We start from the raw sequence: 15,715 nt of genomic DNA on the forward strand, positions 1-15,715 counted from the left end.
CTTAAGACCAATCATGGTTTTATGTACTGTTAACTACTTTGTATTTTATTTCTAAAAGATGAGGATAAGCAGAACGCTTGGGGATGTAACTGCAGATTAATGATTTTATCCATTCTTGTAGTATGTCTTAAAAAACAATTTCTTGTCAGGGAGAACAAATGACTTCAAGCAAAGTCTTGTCTCCTATTTTCTCATTAGCCAAAGTGCAGTATTTTTGTGTATGTAAGCTCTCCTTAACCAACAGTACACAATATTCTGTAGGAAGTGTGTAGAGTGATACGCTATTCTACAAGATTTTAAGAGTGAACTTTTTAGCAGGAACCATTCCTAATGGTTTTAAATTGTGGTACTTTTTTTTTTCCCCTCAGTCTTTAATTCTCAAGATTCAAGTCAGTCTCCAGAGTGACTCCTGCAGATTTGCTGTTTGGGGTTCTTTTCCTTGTCTGAAAGGAATTTTTATGAGTGTCACCTGTTCTTCCTGTACTCTCCTTGCAGATGGATGTTTACTTTTATAACACAATCAGTTAAAACTTGTAAGGTGATCTGAGATCTTTTAAGATCTCAAAAGAAAACCAAAATAAATTTTATAAGTCCAGAATAAGGGTGACAATGACAACCTTGAACCAGTTCTCAAAAAAAATTACAAAACAAGTTGAGAGCTGGAGTCCTAGGGTTGAAAAAGTTTTAGAGTCAATATTAAACGTATTTAAGCATAAAACCTGAACTAACTAAGGCATAAAACCTATCTACCTTCAGGAATCTTTGCCCTTGCCTGCAGAGCTCCTTACAGCTGAGTAAGGAGCTCCTAAGAGCTTACCTCCTGTACGAACTGAAGATTTAGGTTCCTAAAAACAGGGTCCCCTCAAGACCAGCTGGCTGAGCTCAGGACTGCCTACAGTATCCAGTACTGAGAGGACCCTTAAATCCCACTCAGATCTTCTACAGTTTGGCACCTATGGACACCAGCTCTTCCTACAAAACACCGCTGGAAGTAGCATTATCACAGAATCACACAATAGTTGAGGTTGGAAGGGACCTCTGGAGAGCATCTAGTCCAATCCCAAATTATCTTTATCTGTGTCCAATAACTCAGTGTTCAGGGAGAAGGTAAACACATATGTACTTGCTCAGATATGTGTTTTCAAGACAGTGACAAGATGGGGACTCGTATGAAATCAGGGCAAGTGAAAACCAGCCCTTTCCCTGGTGCCCAGTTCTAGATCCTGTCAGCCAGCACATTTGGGAGACATGGGCTCGATTTTCTCTTCTACCTGAAGAGGTTTAGACCCATGTCTTTCAAAAGTGTTCTTGATAAATTATGCCGAGGAAGGGAAGCAAATGAGTTCTCACTCTTTCCTATGCTGATATTTGCACAGAGTAATTGAAGGCTTGGGCCAGAGAGAAAGAAAGCATTTCCATGTCATCTTTTAGTGATGAAGGCATTCCCTTAAAAGTAGGGTCCACCTGACTTTCCGTCCCTGCTCCCAAAACTGAACTGTTTTTTATTTCCCTTATTCTAATTACTGTTTAATATTATCATTTCTCTTTCAGATCCAAAATGACTGAAGCAAAGTTCTCATATTTTAAAGGAGTTTATGTGGGACAAGTACTGTAAGAGCTAAAAAATCACTAAGTACTTTTTACAAAAGTGATTCAATGAGAATAAGCACAAGGTCACCAAGGCAGCTATTTGGATTTAGGTAGCTAGCTGTCCCTTTAACAGTATATATCCAAAACTAAGACCCTTAGATCCCCCACAGTCAATTGGAGATGTCTAACAACTGTAACCACATATATTTTTAAACTAAAAATCCCTGTAAGCCTAGTTCTATTTTAAGGTGTGTTTAGTATTAATAATGCTGAGAGGTTTGGCATCAACTTCAAACCTGCCTGCTGTCAATATTTTCATGTGAGATGATCTCCAGCCTGACTTTCTTGCAGATAGGCATTTCCCGAACGTGCCAAATATACAAGGCAATACACCCCCTGGCAGTTTCTGAATAAACTGACTCTCTGAGGAGGCTCAGGCTAGAAGGGCTTTCTCAAACAAATCATCAATGACATTCCCATGAGTAGAGGGCACTGGGAGGAGAAAGACTTGGGTCCCCTCCTTTATGTGGCAAAGGTCTCACTGTAGGATTGTGAGCAGTCATTGGAGAAGGGCTGGACCCCCAGCCTCCAGCCTCTCAGGAGAAAGCCCAAATATCTAGGCTAGAAGTTTTCTTTCCCTCTGGGTGGCCCTTTTTCTACAGGTTGGGCCCAAATGTTTGCATAATCAATAGATGAATGACATTTTTGCTCACTTGTTTTCCAATTAAGAGAAGAGAAGATGGGACAAAGGAGAGAAATAAAACCTGAGGGAGAATTCTGAAAATAGCATCTTGATCAACTGGGTCATGCCTGCCATGCTGGCTTTTATGAAAAATTGTCCTGCATCCATCCTTGACTCCATCCTGATAGCTGACTATCTTCTTGGCTGGGTGGGATAGGAGCAGCCTTGCTAAATTTTTTGGAAAAAAAAAAAAACCCCAAAACAGTTCATTGATAGAGAAACTCGATTTTGGAATGGCTAAAAATACTTGTACTCAACATCAGAAAAGTCAAATCCACTTGATCTTTCATTTCATAATTATATTTGACTTGAAGTTTAATCTAAGTATCTTAAAATATTAGAGAAGATAAATGAAACAAAAACCTCTGTTCTGAACTCAAAACAAAGTAGAAACCAGTTGTATTCCCCCCTTCACAACTCTGCTTTAATTTCTTATAGCTCCATTGTAGCATAAACAGCAGAGGTGCACTGAACATGCACAACACTGACTATTGACTAAAACACTTTCTGAAAAAGAAATTATTGTGGGGCTGCCCAAGACTGCCCTGACAGTCCAGGCAGGAGGCTGACGGCACTGTCACAGCCCTCCTCTAGGGGAGTTTTCTACCAGAAGTACTTCAACAAGGCCATTTGCATCAGGGGAAAATTCAATTCTTAGAGAACATCAGGAAACACTTTAAAATATTGTGACCTGATAGAGAAAAACAGGACTCGTCCTTCCCATCATGCAGCTCAGCTGACACGCTCTAGAGGACAAACCCAATGAACTTGAAAATTGAGTTAGTTTGTTTCTCAGGAATTAATGTGACCGCTTGGCTTCCATCCAAATTCCATTTCACTGTTGCTGTGGTTTTAATTTTTAAGGGTTTTTTTTATAACAGACCACAAATCAAAATAATGGGCATTCTCCTTCCCATTCTTTAATTTTAATATTTAACATTAAGCTATGTAGGGTCACAGTAAATAGAAGAATTTTTAAAAAGATAAGTAAAATTAAGCAATGCAATACCTGCTTCTTTTTTTTTGCTCCATTGTTTAAACTTCCTTAAAAGAAACTGAGTAATCAAAAATCATTGGGTTAAATACAATGGTTCTATTGGTCTAGAGAGCTGGCAATCCTAACCAATATTTATTCTTCTTAATGTTTTGACCTCAGCACTGTCTACTGTCTTTATTAGAATAGATGCAGTCTATCTTACTGAAAGGAAATGGCTCCATAAACTGATTGCTTGGAAAATGAAATGATTTCACAAGGGACAATTCCTTCTTACTGGCCTGGAAGATGTTAGCGTACTCATTTGTAATGGCTTCCCTGATGGAAACACAAGCTGTTATATTATAACAAAGAAGAGGCTGAATGGTGACTTAACTGGGGATTAACATTTGCATTTGCAAGTAATATGTCTGTTGCATTTGCATTTGCAAGAAATATCTCTTTGTAAATGGATACTCTAACTATGAAGAGACTAGTGAGAAAAACACAAAGTATAATAATTCAAACAATTTATATGGTATGCATTATGCTTATCAGAAGGAATATGTAACAGACGTCCCATTTCTCTTTTTTGCTTGCCAGAAAGCAATCCTTGATTCAAATTTTCTGTGTAAAACCCAGCTTTTTTATAGTACAATCATAGACAATAAAAACTATGACTGATCCCATTCTTCTGAGAGTGTTTTGGCATACTACCAAAAGAAGCAAAATCTGAAGAAGCCATTATAAGCAAATAGAGAAATAAGCCAATGTCAAGAACAGAAGGGGATTATTGTCAAATCTCTCTCTTACGTAAATTGGTATTGTTTAGTAGCATCAGTCACATTTCTGTCCTAAAGAGGTTCACTTTGGTGTTTATGGTTGGAGTTTATGAAAGCTGAGAGTCCAGCCTCTGCTCCTCTTTTCCCCCAGTTCCCTTCTGGCCCAGCATCCGATTCCTGCGCATCGGAGGGGAAGGGTGGCACCGAGAGCAGCTACTTCCCGGTCCTCCCACAGCACAGGAGCTGCTGCTCGTGTGCTGGTGTCCTCCGTCAGAGGGGGAAGGGAGCGTGCTTCCCTCCTGTCAAAAAACTAGGACTAGCATCATGTTTTCCCACTGCTCTGTGTTTATCAGATTAACCAGCAGCAGACGTGGCCTGGCTTGTAAATACAGAACCTGATCCAAAGCCCACTGAAGTCCACACTAGGAGCTGTGTGTGCATCAGAACCAGGAATATTAGCTTATCCAAACCATTTTTGTACAAAGATTTTAAAAATTATAAGAAAAGGGTTGAGAGAAAAGCAGTCTTTTGATAGTTTTGGGGTGGTTTTTTTGGACCAGAGTCTGACCTAAAGCATACTGTGGCAAGGGGGTCTTTTTTCAGTACTCTGTGGACCAGATCCTTAAAATACGGTCGCAGCAATATCACTACCGTATTACATGATTGCTCCTTCTCACCCTGCACTCAGTTGGAAGGTATTCAAGACAAGCCCAAATTTATACCAAAATATTTGCCATGTGTTTCAGATAAGGCATAATAAACTTTGAACACAGCAGAACAGATTTTATGTCCAATATTTCCTTTTAAATTCATTTATCTTTCTCCCTCCCTCTTCACTGTCACACCCCTGCACCCTCACATTTTATGTGACAGCGTTGCTTTAGTACCTTCAGTAAAATAGCCTCAGCCAGTGAAGCAAACGCAAGCACCTTATGAGGTGTGACTAACTTCTGGGTGCAGCCCTTTTCCTTTGCTGCTGTTTATAGATGACATAGGAGCCCTTGTTGGCCCTGCAGCTCGCTTAATTGACTTAAAGCTGGTAGTGAGCAAGCGAAACAGAAACATGGCATTCGTTAGCTTTTTGATCCCCTGCTTTGTGATCGGCACTGATATTGCTTTCTCTTGCCAGAATACTGATGACTTCGTGGGCGCCAGTTCTCCGGGGGACATTGTTATTGGAGGCTTGTTCGCAGTTCATAGCGAAATGCTGCATCCAGAAGAACATCCCATAAAGCCAGTAATTCAGAATTGCGCTGGGTGAGTAATACTCGAAATTACATCTATAGCAAAGAGGAGATCACTGACATCGGGCATGTACATCTTATATTAAGATCCACAAAATCTGGTTCTCTTGCATTTCTTAGTCTTTAAAAAGACCTTGGACATCACATAAATCACACTTAAATTAATACAGGATGACAAAGTATGGCAAAGTTACAGTAAAAAATACTGTGGCTGCCTGAGGAAGGGAATGAGCATTTGATCCTATTTCAATCTTCATATATAATCAAATAGCCCTGGAGGTTTGTGCTGAACAGACATTTAATTTCCATGTAAATGCTAATTTGTTGCTATATGTCTGAAGTACTCTGCTGTGCAGTTGTTCATTATTTGTTTTGAAGTTGCACCTACATGATTTGAACACAGGCAGACTGTTCCATTTTACCTAAGCACATATTAAAGTATGTCCCCCACCTCACAGGGCAGCTCAGCTGTACTCTATGATAGTACTTTGCTGACTAGATTGTAATGATTGTTATAATTACTGTAATTATTACACCTTGTTTTATAATCATTGCATTATGTTATAGGATAGATTATATATAAACATGTCATGGATGCATTCAGGCTCAGGCTGTGCATCAGAATATTTATTTTGTTGGTTCCAAATCCTACTGTGCTTGAAACATCCATTTTTCTGGAAAGAATGCACAGGAAACCTGGTGAAGAACTTCATTTTAAGTATATAATAAATCTTTCCTAAGGCCAGGAATTCCAAATATGCTTTTTCTTTAATTTTAGTACAGGTGCAAATCCTCAAATTTTATTTGAGTTTTACCTGCAACTTAATCACAAATTTGAATGTAACAATCAGCTGGACATGCAGGTGTCCATCTGGATTTATTTCAAAATGATGACGAAGTTGATAATTTTGTCAGTCTTCCATTTTTTTTCTAGAGAGTCATAAATTGTTTCAGGTCCATTTGAAATTTAATTTGGTTTGCAAGATTTGTAAATTTTAGAGAAGCTTGCCTGAGAGGAGGGTTGGTTGTATTGCAGACATTTTGTGCTAGCACAGTTCTGATGATTAAGCATCTGTTATAATATCCACTGTAGATAAGGGGAATAGCTGCACTAACTTCGCCAGGTTTAGAGAGGATTTTAGGAACATCGATGCAAACACTAGAAGACCTCAACCTCTGAAATATTTTCTTCTATTCTGAAATATTTAGTCCTTTCTCTTTTTTTGGTGAAAGTAAATACATTTTTAAAAAAGCTTACTGGGCAGATGAAGCAAATTGGAATAGTTTCACTGACTTTGACAGATGCGTCCTGAAGATATCACTTGCAAATTTTCATGTAACATGAAAACTAATTTTTTAGTACCTGTTTTTTTCAGAAAAACACTTTTATTCAGGTATATCTTAAGTTTTGTGTTTATTTTGCTTAATCTCCCATTTAGGTGAGACAAAAATATACGGTTTCTAATCTTTTGGACACTAAAACCCAAGCAAATCACACAAAACTTACTATCCATCACTTCTTTTCAGTAGTTGTCAAATTCTAAGGGATATGCTCAAAATGGACTTTGCTTCAGCCCTGTTCCCAGCAATGTTTTTCTAAAATAAAACTTCTGTGTTTCCTGACAGCTTCGAAATTCAAATTTTTCTTCAGACACTTGCCATGATACATGCCATTGAAACGATCAACAATTCAACACTGTTATCTGGAGTTACTCTGGGCTACGAAATCTATGACACGTGTGCAGAAGTTACAAAAGCCATGGGGTCCGCCCTGAGGTTCCTGGCTAAATTCAATTCTTCGAAGGACGTTGTAGAGTTCAAGTGTAACTACTCAGACTACGTCCCGAGAATTAAGGCAGTCACTGGAGCCAGCTACTCGGAGGTGTCAATGGCAGTTTCAAGGCTGTTGGCTTTGCAACTAATCCCACAGGTAGGTTTGAGGGAGCTATTTCATTTTGGACAGAGGATCAAATTTACCACGCTTAGAATAAAGGTGTGGCTCTGATCATAGGGATTGCAAAAGCCACATATTTGCTACAGGGCAGGATTTGACTCAACCTAAGGACATCAGGAAGGGTGAGATTCAACTCCAAATGAAGAGATTGATTCACTTGCCTAAACAAAGGCAGTAAGGGCTATTTTGTATGCCCGAGGCACATGCCTCCGAGTGCTGTTTCAGGATGATGCTGGGTCTTGTCAGCCTGGCAGCACCATTAGTCAGTCCTGCATGCCTGTGCCAGTTACTCTAGTGTACCTCAGATGCCACTCAAGGACTTTGTTCAGGCAACCAAGTTACATCCACCGTGTCTAGTCTGAACATATGACAATACCCAAGCAGAAGCTGAAAAAAAAAAAAAAAAAAAAAGAAAAGAAAAAATCAAATTTAGCCAGAAATTTGGAAATTCTCTCCTGCCTGAGATAGGTTGGATTTTGTAGTCTGTTTTAACTATGGGCAGGGAAGTGAGGAATATTGCTCTAAAACACAGTTTTACCCCTGTTACTCTTCAAGCAGCTACAGAAAAGAAGGAATACAACTCTCTAGATCCACACTGGTCCTTCCCAAAAGATCCGTCTCTATTTCTGACCTCTCTAGGATGAGTACAGTCCCACACTTGCACTTAGGCTGGTGCTTGCATTTTTACTTTCACCATTGTAAAAGAGTTGGGGTCCAGGCCAGGACCAACAAGGAAGAAGGAGATCCACTTCCACACCGTCATGTGTTGCACGTTGGGTTGGGCGATTTGACATAAATTACCTTACTGCAAAGTAGCAACATAGTAACCAAACAGGTGCAAAAGACGAAAAATCTGAACTGAACATAACTTCTAACTGAATCTTTTCCTCTGCAATGGTAGGAAGTAATTATGACCTCCAGCTCCACCACGGGAGCAATACTAAGTATGAAAATTAAATGCCATGCTTGGACATAATCAAAAGGCAAGTGATGAAACAAATCTGCATTGGGACACAGAGATGAAAAAGGTGACCCAGCAGATTTTTCTCATCAATAGCACCTGTAATCTTCTGACAATAGTAAGATTTGGTATCCCCTCCAGGCAGGCGACTCTCATTTTGGAAAGCTTAGATTTATTTTTTAAGAACTGTCAAGCAGTGTATGAAATATAAATGTAGGGGGAAAACCTCCTACAAACAAACAGAAAAGGATTAAAACTAAAAAAGAGATTTAAATAACAATGTTCCATTTACCTTTTTCTAGCTACATTCACAAGGAAAAGGTAATAAATCTTTTATATGAAAGAATCATAGCATTCTGTAATATTGGATACTGTTTGTTTTTCTGGGAGGTTCTTCTAACAGACTTAATGGCCCTTTTAAAATATGGTAATTAAATCTTGGGAAGAAAATATGTATGTGGGTGAACCATACTAACATACTCAGTGTTAGAAAAATACTGCAAAATGTACTGCAAAAAGGGTACTATCAATTTGAATAATAACTCAAATAATACTTAATGCTTCCAATGTTTTAAATATTGTTTTGAATAGCAAGTTGATGGTGTCTGAACAGAGTAAACCAAAATCCTTATACCAGCAAAACTGTCATATCCATTTTGAAAGGCTTTATTCTCTGCCTTTACTGAAGTAAGTAATTACGTGCATGAGGATGAAAACAGTGGAAGCGGTACTGGGCATAAGTCTGCATCCGAATAGCAGGATGAGGGAACCCGCCCCATTTGGCTGCACCTGGTTGATGTTCAGTCACAGGAGGATAGAGCCCTGGGTCAGGCTGGATGAAAGAGCAATCGTGGCAGTTTTGGATCTCTTGGCATCCTTTGGAGGAAACCTCTTCCATAACTGAATTGTTCGCTCTTCCTAGGTCAGTCCTGCGTCATCAGCTGAAATCCTCAGTGACAAAATCCGGTTTCCTTCTTTCTTCAGGACTATCCCCAGTGATTTCCATCAGACAAGAGCAATGGCCCACTTGATCTGTGAGTCTGGGTGGAACTGGATTGGAGTAATAGCCACTGATGATGACAATGGGCGCTTTGCTCTGGAGAGCTTTGGGGTGCAGGCCATGGCAAACAATGTTTGCATAGCTTTTAAAGAAATGCTGCCTGCCTATCTCTCTGACAATACCTTTCACACCAAAGTTGACCACGCAATTGAGAAGATTGTCAAGGAAACCAGAGTGAATGTTATTGTTGTCTTCATGAGACAGTTCCATGTGCTCAAACTGTTTAAGAAGGCAGTTGAGAGGAATGTAAAGAAAATCTGGATTGCAAGCGATAACTGGTCGGCTGCAGTCAAAATCAGTACAATTCCCAATATCAGACAGCTGGGGACCATTGTGGGATTTGGATTTAAAAGCGGAGACATCTCCACGTTCCAAGACTTTCTGAGAAACCTTCATGAAAAGCCCACTGACAACAACAAGTTTTTACAGGAATATATTATGCTTTTGTCAGTCTGTGCACACCTGGAATACCACGATTTTCAAATGTGCATTTCAAACCAGTCCCAGGATGTTCTACTGCAAAATGTTGAAAATAAACATCAGATCTGGAGAGATGATTTTTTGAATGCTAATATTGAACCAGGATTTATCCATAGTACTATGCTTGCAGTCTATGCCATTGCTCACGCCATTAAAGGGCAATGCAAAGACAGAAACTGCAGGGATCCCTCTGCCTTCACTCCCTGGGAGGTATGATGTTAATTTTTTCAGATCTCATTCTTTCTGCAAAGCTTTCATCTCATTTTTGCTCCCACATTCCTGGATTTACTAGCTTGGTCCTTTTACTAAATGACCTTTTATTCCTGTTCCTGCCTTTCTTCACTAACTGAAATCACAGACTATATGCTAGAGCAGCAGCATTTGCAGTGCTGAGAACTAGAATCCAGTTTTGTCTCCCTTTTTTTGGCCCAGGTAGAGACAGAAACTCCTGGTGCTAAGCCATGGCCATGTTCTGCTGTAGACAGGGAATGATTATGGCATTTCACATACAGATAGCTAACTGCTCATGAGTAACTGCATACCCACCATCTCCTCCTTCATCGATACAATAGCAATGGCTGTAAACATGTGACTCCACAGGTGCAGAAGGGATCTTTAGCTGCTGGGCTTCATTAGCTACCCTAACACTTCCCCCATCACCTTCAAAGAACACACAGAGCAGGCACCAGCTTGGATGAAGGCTCCAGTCTGTAGGCTCCTTGCTGGAACATCTTGCTAGCTACTCATGTGGGATAGAATAAAATGTATAATCCATCTACAGTTGACTTATCTGCTATTCAGCTACTAGTGGTCGGTCCTGTTGCTGCAAACCACTGTAATACACAGCAATGAGTGCTCTTGAGAGATGGGGATATTGCAGGATAGGGGCATTTACCAAAGATTTTCAATTTTCCTCTCTCTCTCTCTCACCATTGTCTCTGTTTTGTCTGAATTCAGGCATTTTCCTCTATAATGAATCTTTACTTGGAAGTGAAAATGCAACAGACTATTCCTCTGTCTGATCTTGATTTATACTGAAGTGACTGGTAGGAAAATTAGACACGATCTTTAAGACGGGTGAGGTACTTGTTAACAAACCCTACTGGGTGGGAAAAGAAGAGGAAAAATCAGACAAGTAAACCTGACCTGACCTTTTACCCAAGAACCTGCTCAGGAGTATTCACTTTTACACACTTTTACTCAGAGGTTTAAACAAAAGTTCATTTAAAAGTCAAACAACCACTGAAGCACTCTGACTTGCTCTGACCTCTTGTCCTAGGTCAGGGCAGGTCAAATCAAGATAGGGGATTTGAAAAAAAAACAAACCAGTAACAATCAGAGTCTTACATGAATTTGTAAATGCAAATGGGACAAATTCAGGACTGCTCTACAGGGGATGCAACTTTATGGAACTGCATTTACATCAGTGCTGAATTAGAACCCAAACCACCCAAATTAAAAGTCCTGTTAAGAGGCTAAGAACTCATGAAGAAATCTGAAAGAGAAAGTTATTCCCCCTGTGCTGTTTTCGTAATACATTTCCTCTACACTGAATTTAAAGCCTCTAGAAATGGATATATATATATATAAAGCTTAGGATGCAACTAATCCATATCACACATCTCCATATATAAAGAAACAACAGAGTCATTGGTGTTACAGACTGCAAAAATAACCATCAGTTACATCAAAATGTTGCTAATATTTAGCCCCTTCTGTCTGCAGCTCAAGATGTATTCAAAAAGCTCTGTTGTTCCCATATTGTTAGTGAAAATGGAAAAGTGGAGACGAAAAAGATGAAATGGCTAGCCTGAGTATATATAATAAAAAAATTCCTATTCAGTCCCACACAACTATCTAACTCAAATGCAATATTGGTTAGAAGCACACTTTGGTTCTTCATAAGTTGGTAGAGATGCAGTGAGAGTATATGAACTCTCAAAAAAAAAACATTATACATGAAAAAATGACAGGTTATATACACCAGATGTGTAATATATATATATATTTGCCAAAGCCTATTGAAGTAATATACTTGTCAGTATGTTCATTAAATGCTACAAATATCACAAATGAATCCATGTAGGAGCGTGCTTTTCAAAGGGCAGTTAAATCCATCCTTTCACCAAAACCTTGGGGTTTTTTTTTGTTAATCCCTGTTGCCAAAAATCTTTATGCCTGCAAAGGGATAAAGCTTTTGCTTCAAGTAAGAACCACGGCAGCTAATGAAAGTCCTTCTATAGTCTCCCCATGAATTGGGAGTGGATTACACGTGCCTTAACCTGTCCTTTCCCAGATTCCCACAGAACTTTTTGATCTGGCTGTTTGTGATGAGGGAGACAGAAATTTCCCCCTGTGAACAGAATGGGTTGCAATATGAAGCTGGACAGTTGCCTTATTAAAGCACGCTTGTTCTGATATTTCCTACAATCTATCAAACATGGCCTAGCCGTTTATTGCCATTGTGCCATTAATCATTTCATCTGAGCAAACTGGCATGTATTGTTCATTTAACAGTTCCGAGTCTCACCTTGCAATACACACTATCAGTCAGAGTCACAGCTGAAAACAATGTTAGATATTTCCAGACACACTGGGGGACGTTACTCTGGAAGCAAATCTTGCCCAGATCAACTCTGGTGACAGTAAAGTAACAACAGGAGCATCATTCACAGTCGTTCTTTACAAGAAGGGGAGTTCCAAAAGGCCATTAGTTGCTGCAAGCAAAAATCTTTTCTTTCCCATCATCGTATCAAAATTTCCAAGGACAGAAAAAAATATTAACATGAGTATTTGTACACATTGCATAGAGTTAAAAAATGATGATTTTTGTATTAATAGATTTTTAAGGTCAACAGGATTGTCTGAATAACATAATTCTGCATAGGACATCAAATTAAACAGTTATAAAGATGCCTGTTAATTTTAATATTTCTTTTACTCCTAAAAAGCAACATTTCTTTTTAAGTTGATATTATCACACAGATGTTAAACTATTGAGTTTATCACACTGACATGATACTGATGTATGTTATTGTTCCTTATACTTATGTTCAGCTCCTTGAAGAACTTAAAAAAGTTACAGTCATTGATGATGGTAAAGAAATCAAGTTTGACTCCAACGGAGATATGAGCACCAGTTACAATTTACTTCTTTGGAAAGAAATTGATGGCCGCATGGAAATCACCACTATGGCAGAATATGACCCAGAGAAAGGTGGCTTTATCTTTGAGGATGAGGAGAAAAAAAAAGAATTTCTGGATTTAAAGGTAACTTTTAATTTGTTGACATAACATGTGAAATTTGCTTCATGTGTTTTCTTCTCCCTCCAATATTTGCAATGGAAGTATGTGTCAGCTAGAAATCTCTCTTGTGGTTTCATGTTCTCCTCTTAGAGCAAAGAATCCTCTCTGGGTTTATTCCACCACCTTCATGCTCCCTGAGAACCATGTTAGCCTGTGAGCAGGCTCAGTGATTTGAAATTGAGCTATTTCTCCAGAATGCTTCTAAGAGGTCAACTAAGATAAGCAATAGAAGTTATGTCTGTCTTAAGGATGCTATTCCAGAATCTTGAAAAGGGGGTTTAAAATAAAAAATGACTGTGTATAAAAGCCCCCTCTCTTATGTAACACCACCATTTATTTTCTACATGAAGACTCATATCTGTTGACTTCACTGTTTAAAAAAAAAAAAAAAAAAAGAAAAAGAAAAAAGGGTTTTGTCGATTATTTGCTCCTGTTAGAGCTGGGGTGAGCATAACTGCAGGAGTCTGAGGTAGGTAGCACCACCTGGAGCCCTGGCACTGGTGTAGACAGGACTAGTGGGCGGCCCCGGCCAGTTCCAGCTGAATAATCTGTCATCTGTGCATGGATGGAGGTCTTAGTTCATTGTGCTGCAAAGTAGGCACCACTAACGGGACGGGGAGAGGTTGCTTACTAGGTGGGCTGAATTCGAGCCTCAGCTGATAGAAAAGGCTGAGGACAGAAGAAAACCTCAAATCTTGTCCCTCTTTCTGGCACTGCCCAGGATGGCACGGAAGTGTCTCCACCTCCTTGTGAGCAACCATCCTGGAGAGACAAGAAATAGTAGTGTCCCTTAGGACTGCTTCTCCATTTTACAAAAAATTGTCTTTGGAAGGAGGACCTGAACGCAGACCTGGAGAGAAGGCCCTGATCATACCCCCCAGGGTCGTGCTTCACGACTCAGGGATGAGCTGCCGAGGGTCAGCAGTGTCGGAGCTGCAGTGCAGAGCACCTGCCGAGGCATCTCCCCCGAGTCGAGGTGTCTCCACTGGGCTCAGAGCAGCCGAGCAGAGTTTCAGGATCTCACTTGTGAAGCAGTCCACTCGAATCCCCCACCAGATACTTCTGGGCTTTCTTTGGAGCTGATCCTCAGCAGTCTAAATCCCAGGTTCAAAGCTGGATGAGACACTTTGAGCTGGATTTTAAAGGTACAGACAGTTCCACTGATCGGCATTCAGGGCCAAAAAATAAAATTATCAGGTAGATAATGCCCCATCCTGTCATTTGTTGACTGTGTGGAGAAAATGCAAGAAACAGGGAGCCTACAATGCCTTTTTCAGCATCATTTTCAGATTCCCTTAAAATATGTTAGATACAAAAAGAGACTGCAAATTGCAGAATTACTGGATGTTTATTTTAATGGTTCTTAGTAATTAGTTGGGCCTGAGCTGATTTTTTTTGTTCTCTGCACACTGCAGAAGGTTCAGTCAACATGCTCCCAGCACTGCAGGCCAGGACAGATGAAAAAGGTTACAGAAAGTCCGCACACATGCTGCTACGAGTGTGTTTCCTGCCCAGAAAACCATTACAGCAATCAAACAGGTAAGGAATTGTGATCCAAATAAAGGTTTATTTAGACATCAATACAATTATTTTGTTTGGGTATAATGTGTCTTGGCAACCTTGGGTATAACTTTGGAATGGGATTAAAATATTTGTTTATGTTCAGTTTCCCAAATACGAGTGTTCGGCCTATAAAACTTGGTTTAAATGCTTTTTAGAAGGCCAAACATAAAGTAATTCGATTTTCCAGTTGACTAAGATTATCCTTGGTTAGGATGGAAAGTCTGACTGATTTATCAGTGAGACTGACTCTCATTAAAATAGAGCCTTCCTTCCCTGTCTTTCTGCAGTACATCCAGGCCAATAAGGAAGAAATTCTTCACTATGAGGGTGGTGAGACACTGGAACAGGTTGCCCAGAGAAGTTGTGGATGCCCCATCCCTGGAAGTGTTCAAGGCCAGGTTGGATGGGGCTTTGAGCAACATTCATGGTCTAGTGGAAGGTGTCCCTGCCCATGGCAGGAGGGTTGGACTAGGTGACCTTTGAAGGTCCCTTCCAGCCCAAACCATTCTATGAGTCTACGAAGTTCAAGGGTTATGTATTTTGCTTACCAGCATATTTTTTGTCTTACCAGGGAGTACTGTGAAGCTTGATATAACTGTACAGTAATATTTTCTAGTATCAGATCTGATGTGTACTTTACCACTGGTTCATTTATAGGTTTGAGCAAAATTTTTTAAAGGGGAAAATTAAATATGAAGGAGAGAGATGGAATTAAGAAAATTGCGGTACAATGTACTTTTAATATCCTGAGAGCAGAAGGAAAATAAATTTTATCTTTTTAATTCAAAGAATTGTGAAATTTCTCCATATCAGAGGGTAGGAATTTTAATGCAAAAGTAACCTTTCAAAGCATAATCTAAAGCAATGTTTATTCTTGCTGTTGTATTTCAAAATCTGTCTGTAAAGAGAAAGATGGGTTTTTTCCTTGTCAAAATAGGTAAACAAAAGAAACATAGTTCCAGTTTCTGCAAGAGAATTGATTTACTCTCAAGTCATTGTTCAGGTTTCAGTGAAAGTTTGCCTGTCCAGAGCTCTGGCCAGGTTATGTATCGCCAGCCAG

At 39.5% G+C, this 15,715-nt stretch overlaps 1 protein-coding gene across 1 annotated transcript; it reads left to right on the plus strand.

The window, feature by feature from the left end:
* Nucleotides 1–5,150: 5,150 nt before the first annotated feature.
* GPRC6A (G protein-coupled receptor, class C, group 6, member A) lies at nt 5,151–14,631 on the plus strand (the record flags this gene model as incomplete). Its single annotated transcript, XM_009579001.1, has 5 exons — nt 5,151–5,344; nt 6,958–7,261; nt 9,169–9,996; nt 12,844–13,056; nt 14,508–14,631. Coding segments are annotated over exons 1-5 (1,663 nt in total), but the record flags the coding sequence as incomplete, so codon positions are not given.
* Between the last annotated feature and the right edge of the window lie 1,084 nt (nt 14,632–15,715).

Source organism: Fulmarus glacialis, unplaced genomic scaffold (assembly GCF_000690835.1).
Source record: "Fulmarus glacialis isolate BGI_N327 unplaced genomic scaffold, ASM69083v1 scaffold35635, whole genome shotgun sequence".
Taxonomy (NCBI): domain Eukaryota; kingdom Metazoa; phylum Chordata; class Aves; order Procellariiformes; family Procellariidae; genus Fulmarus; species Fulmarus glacialis.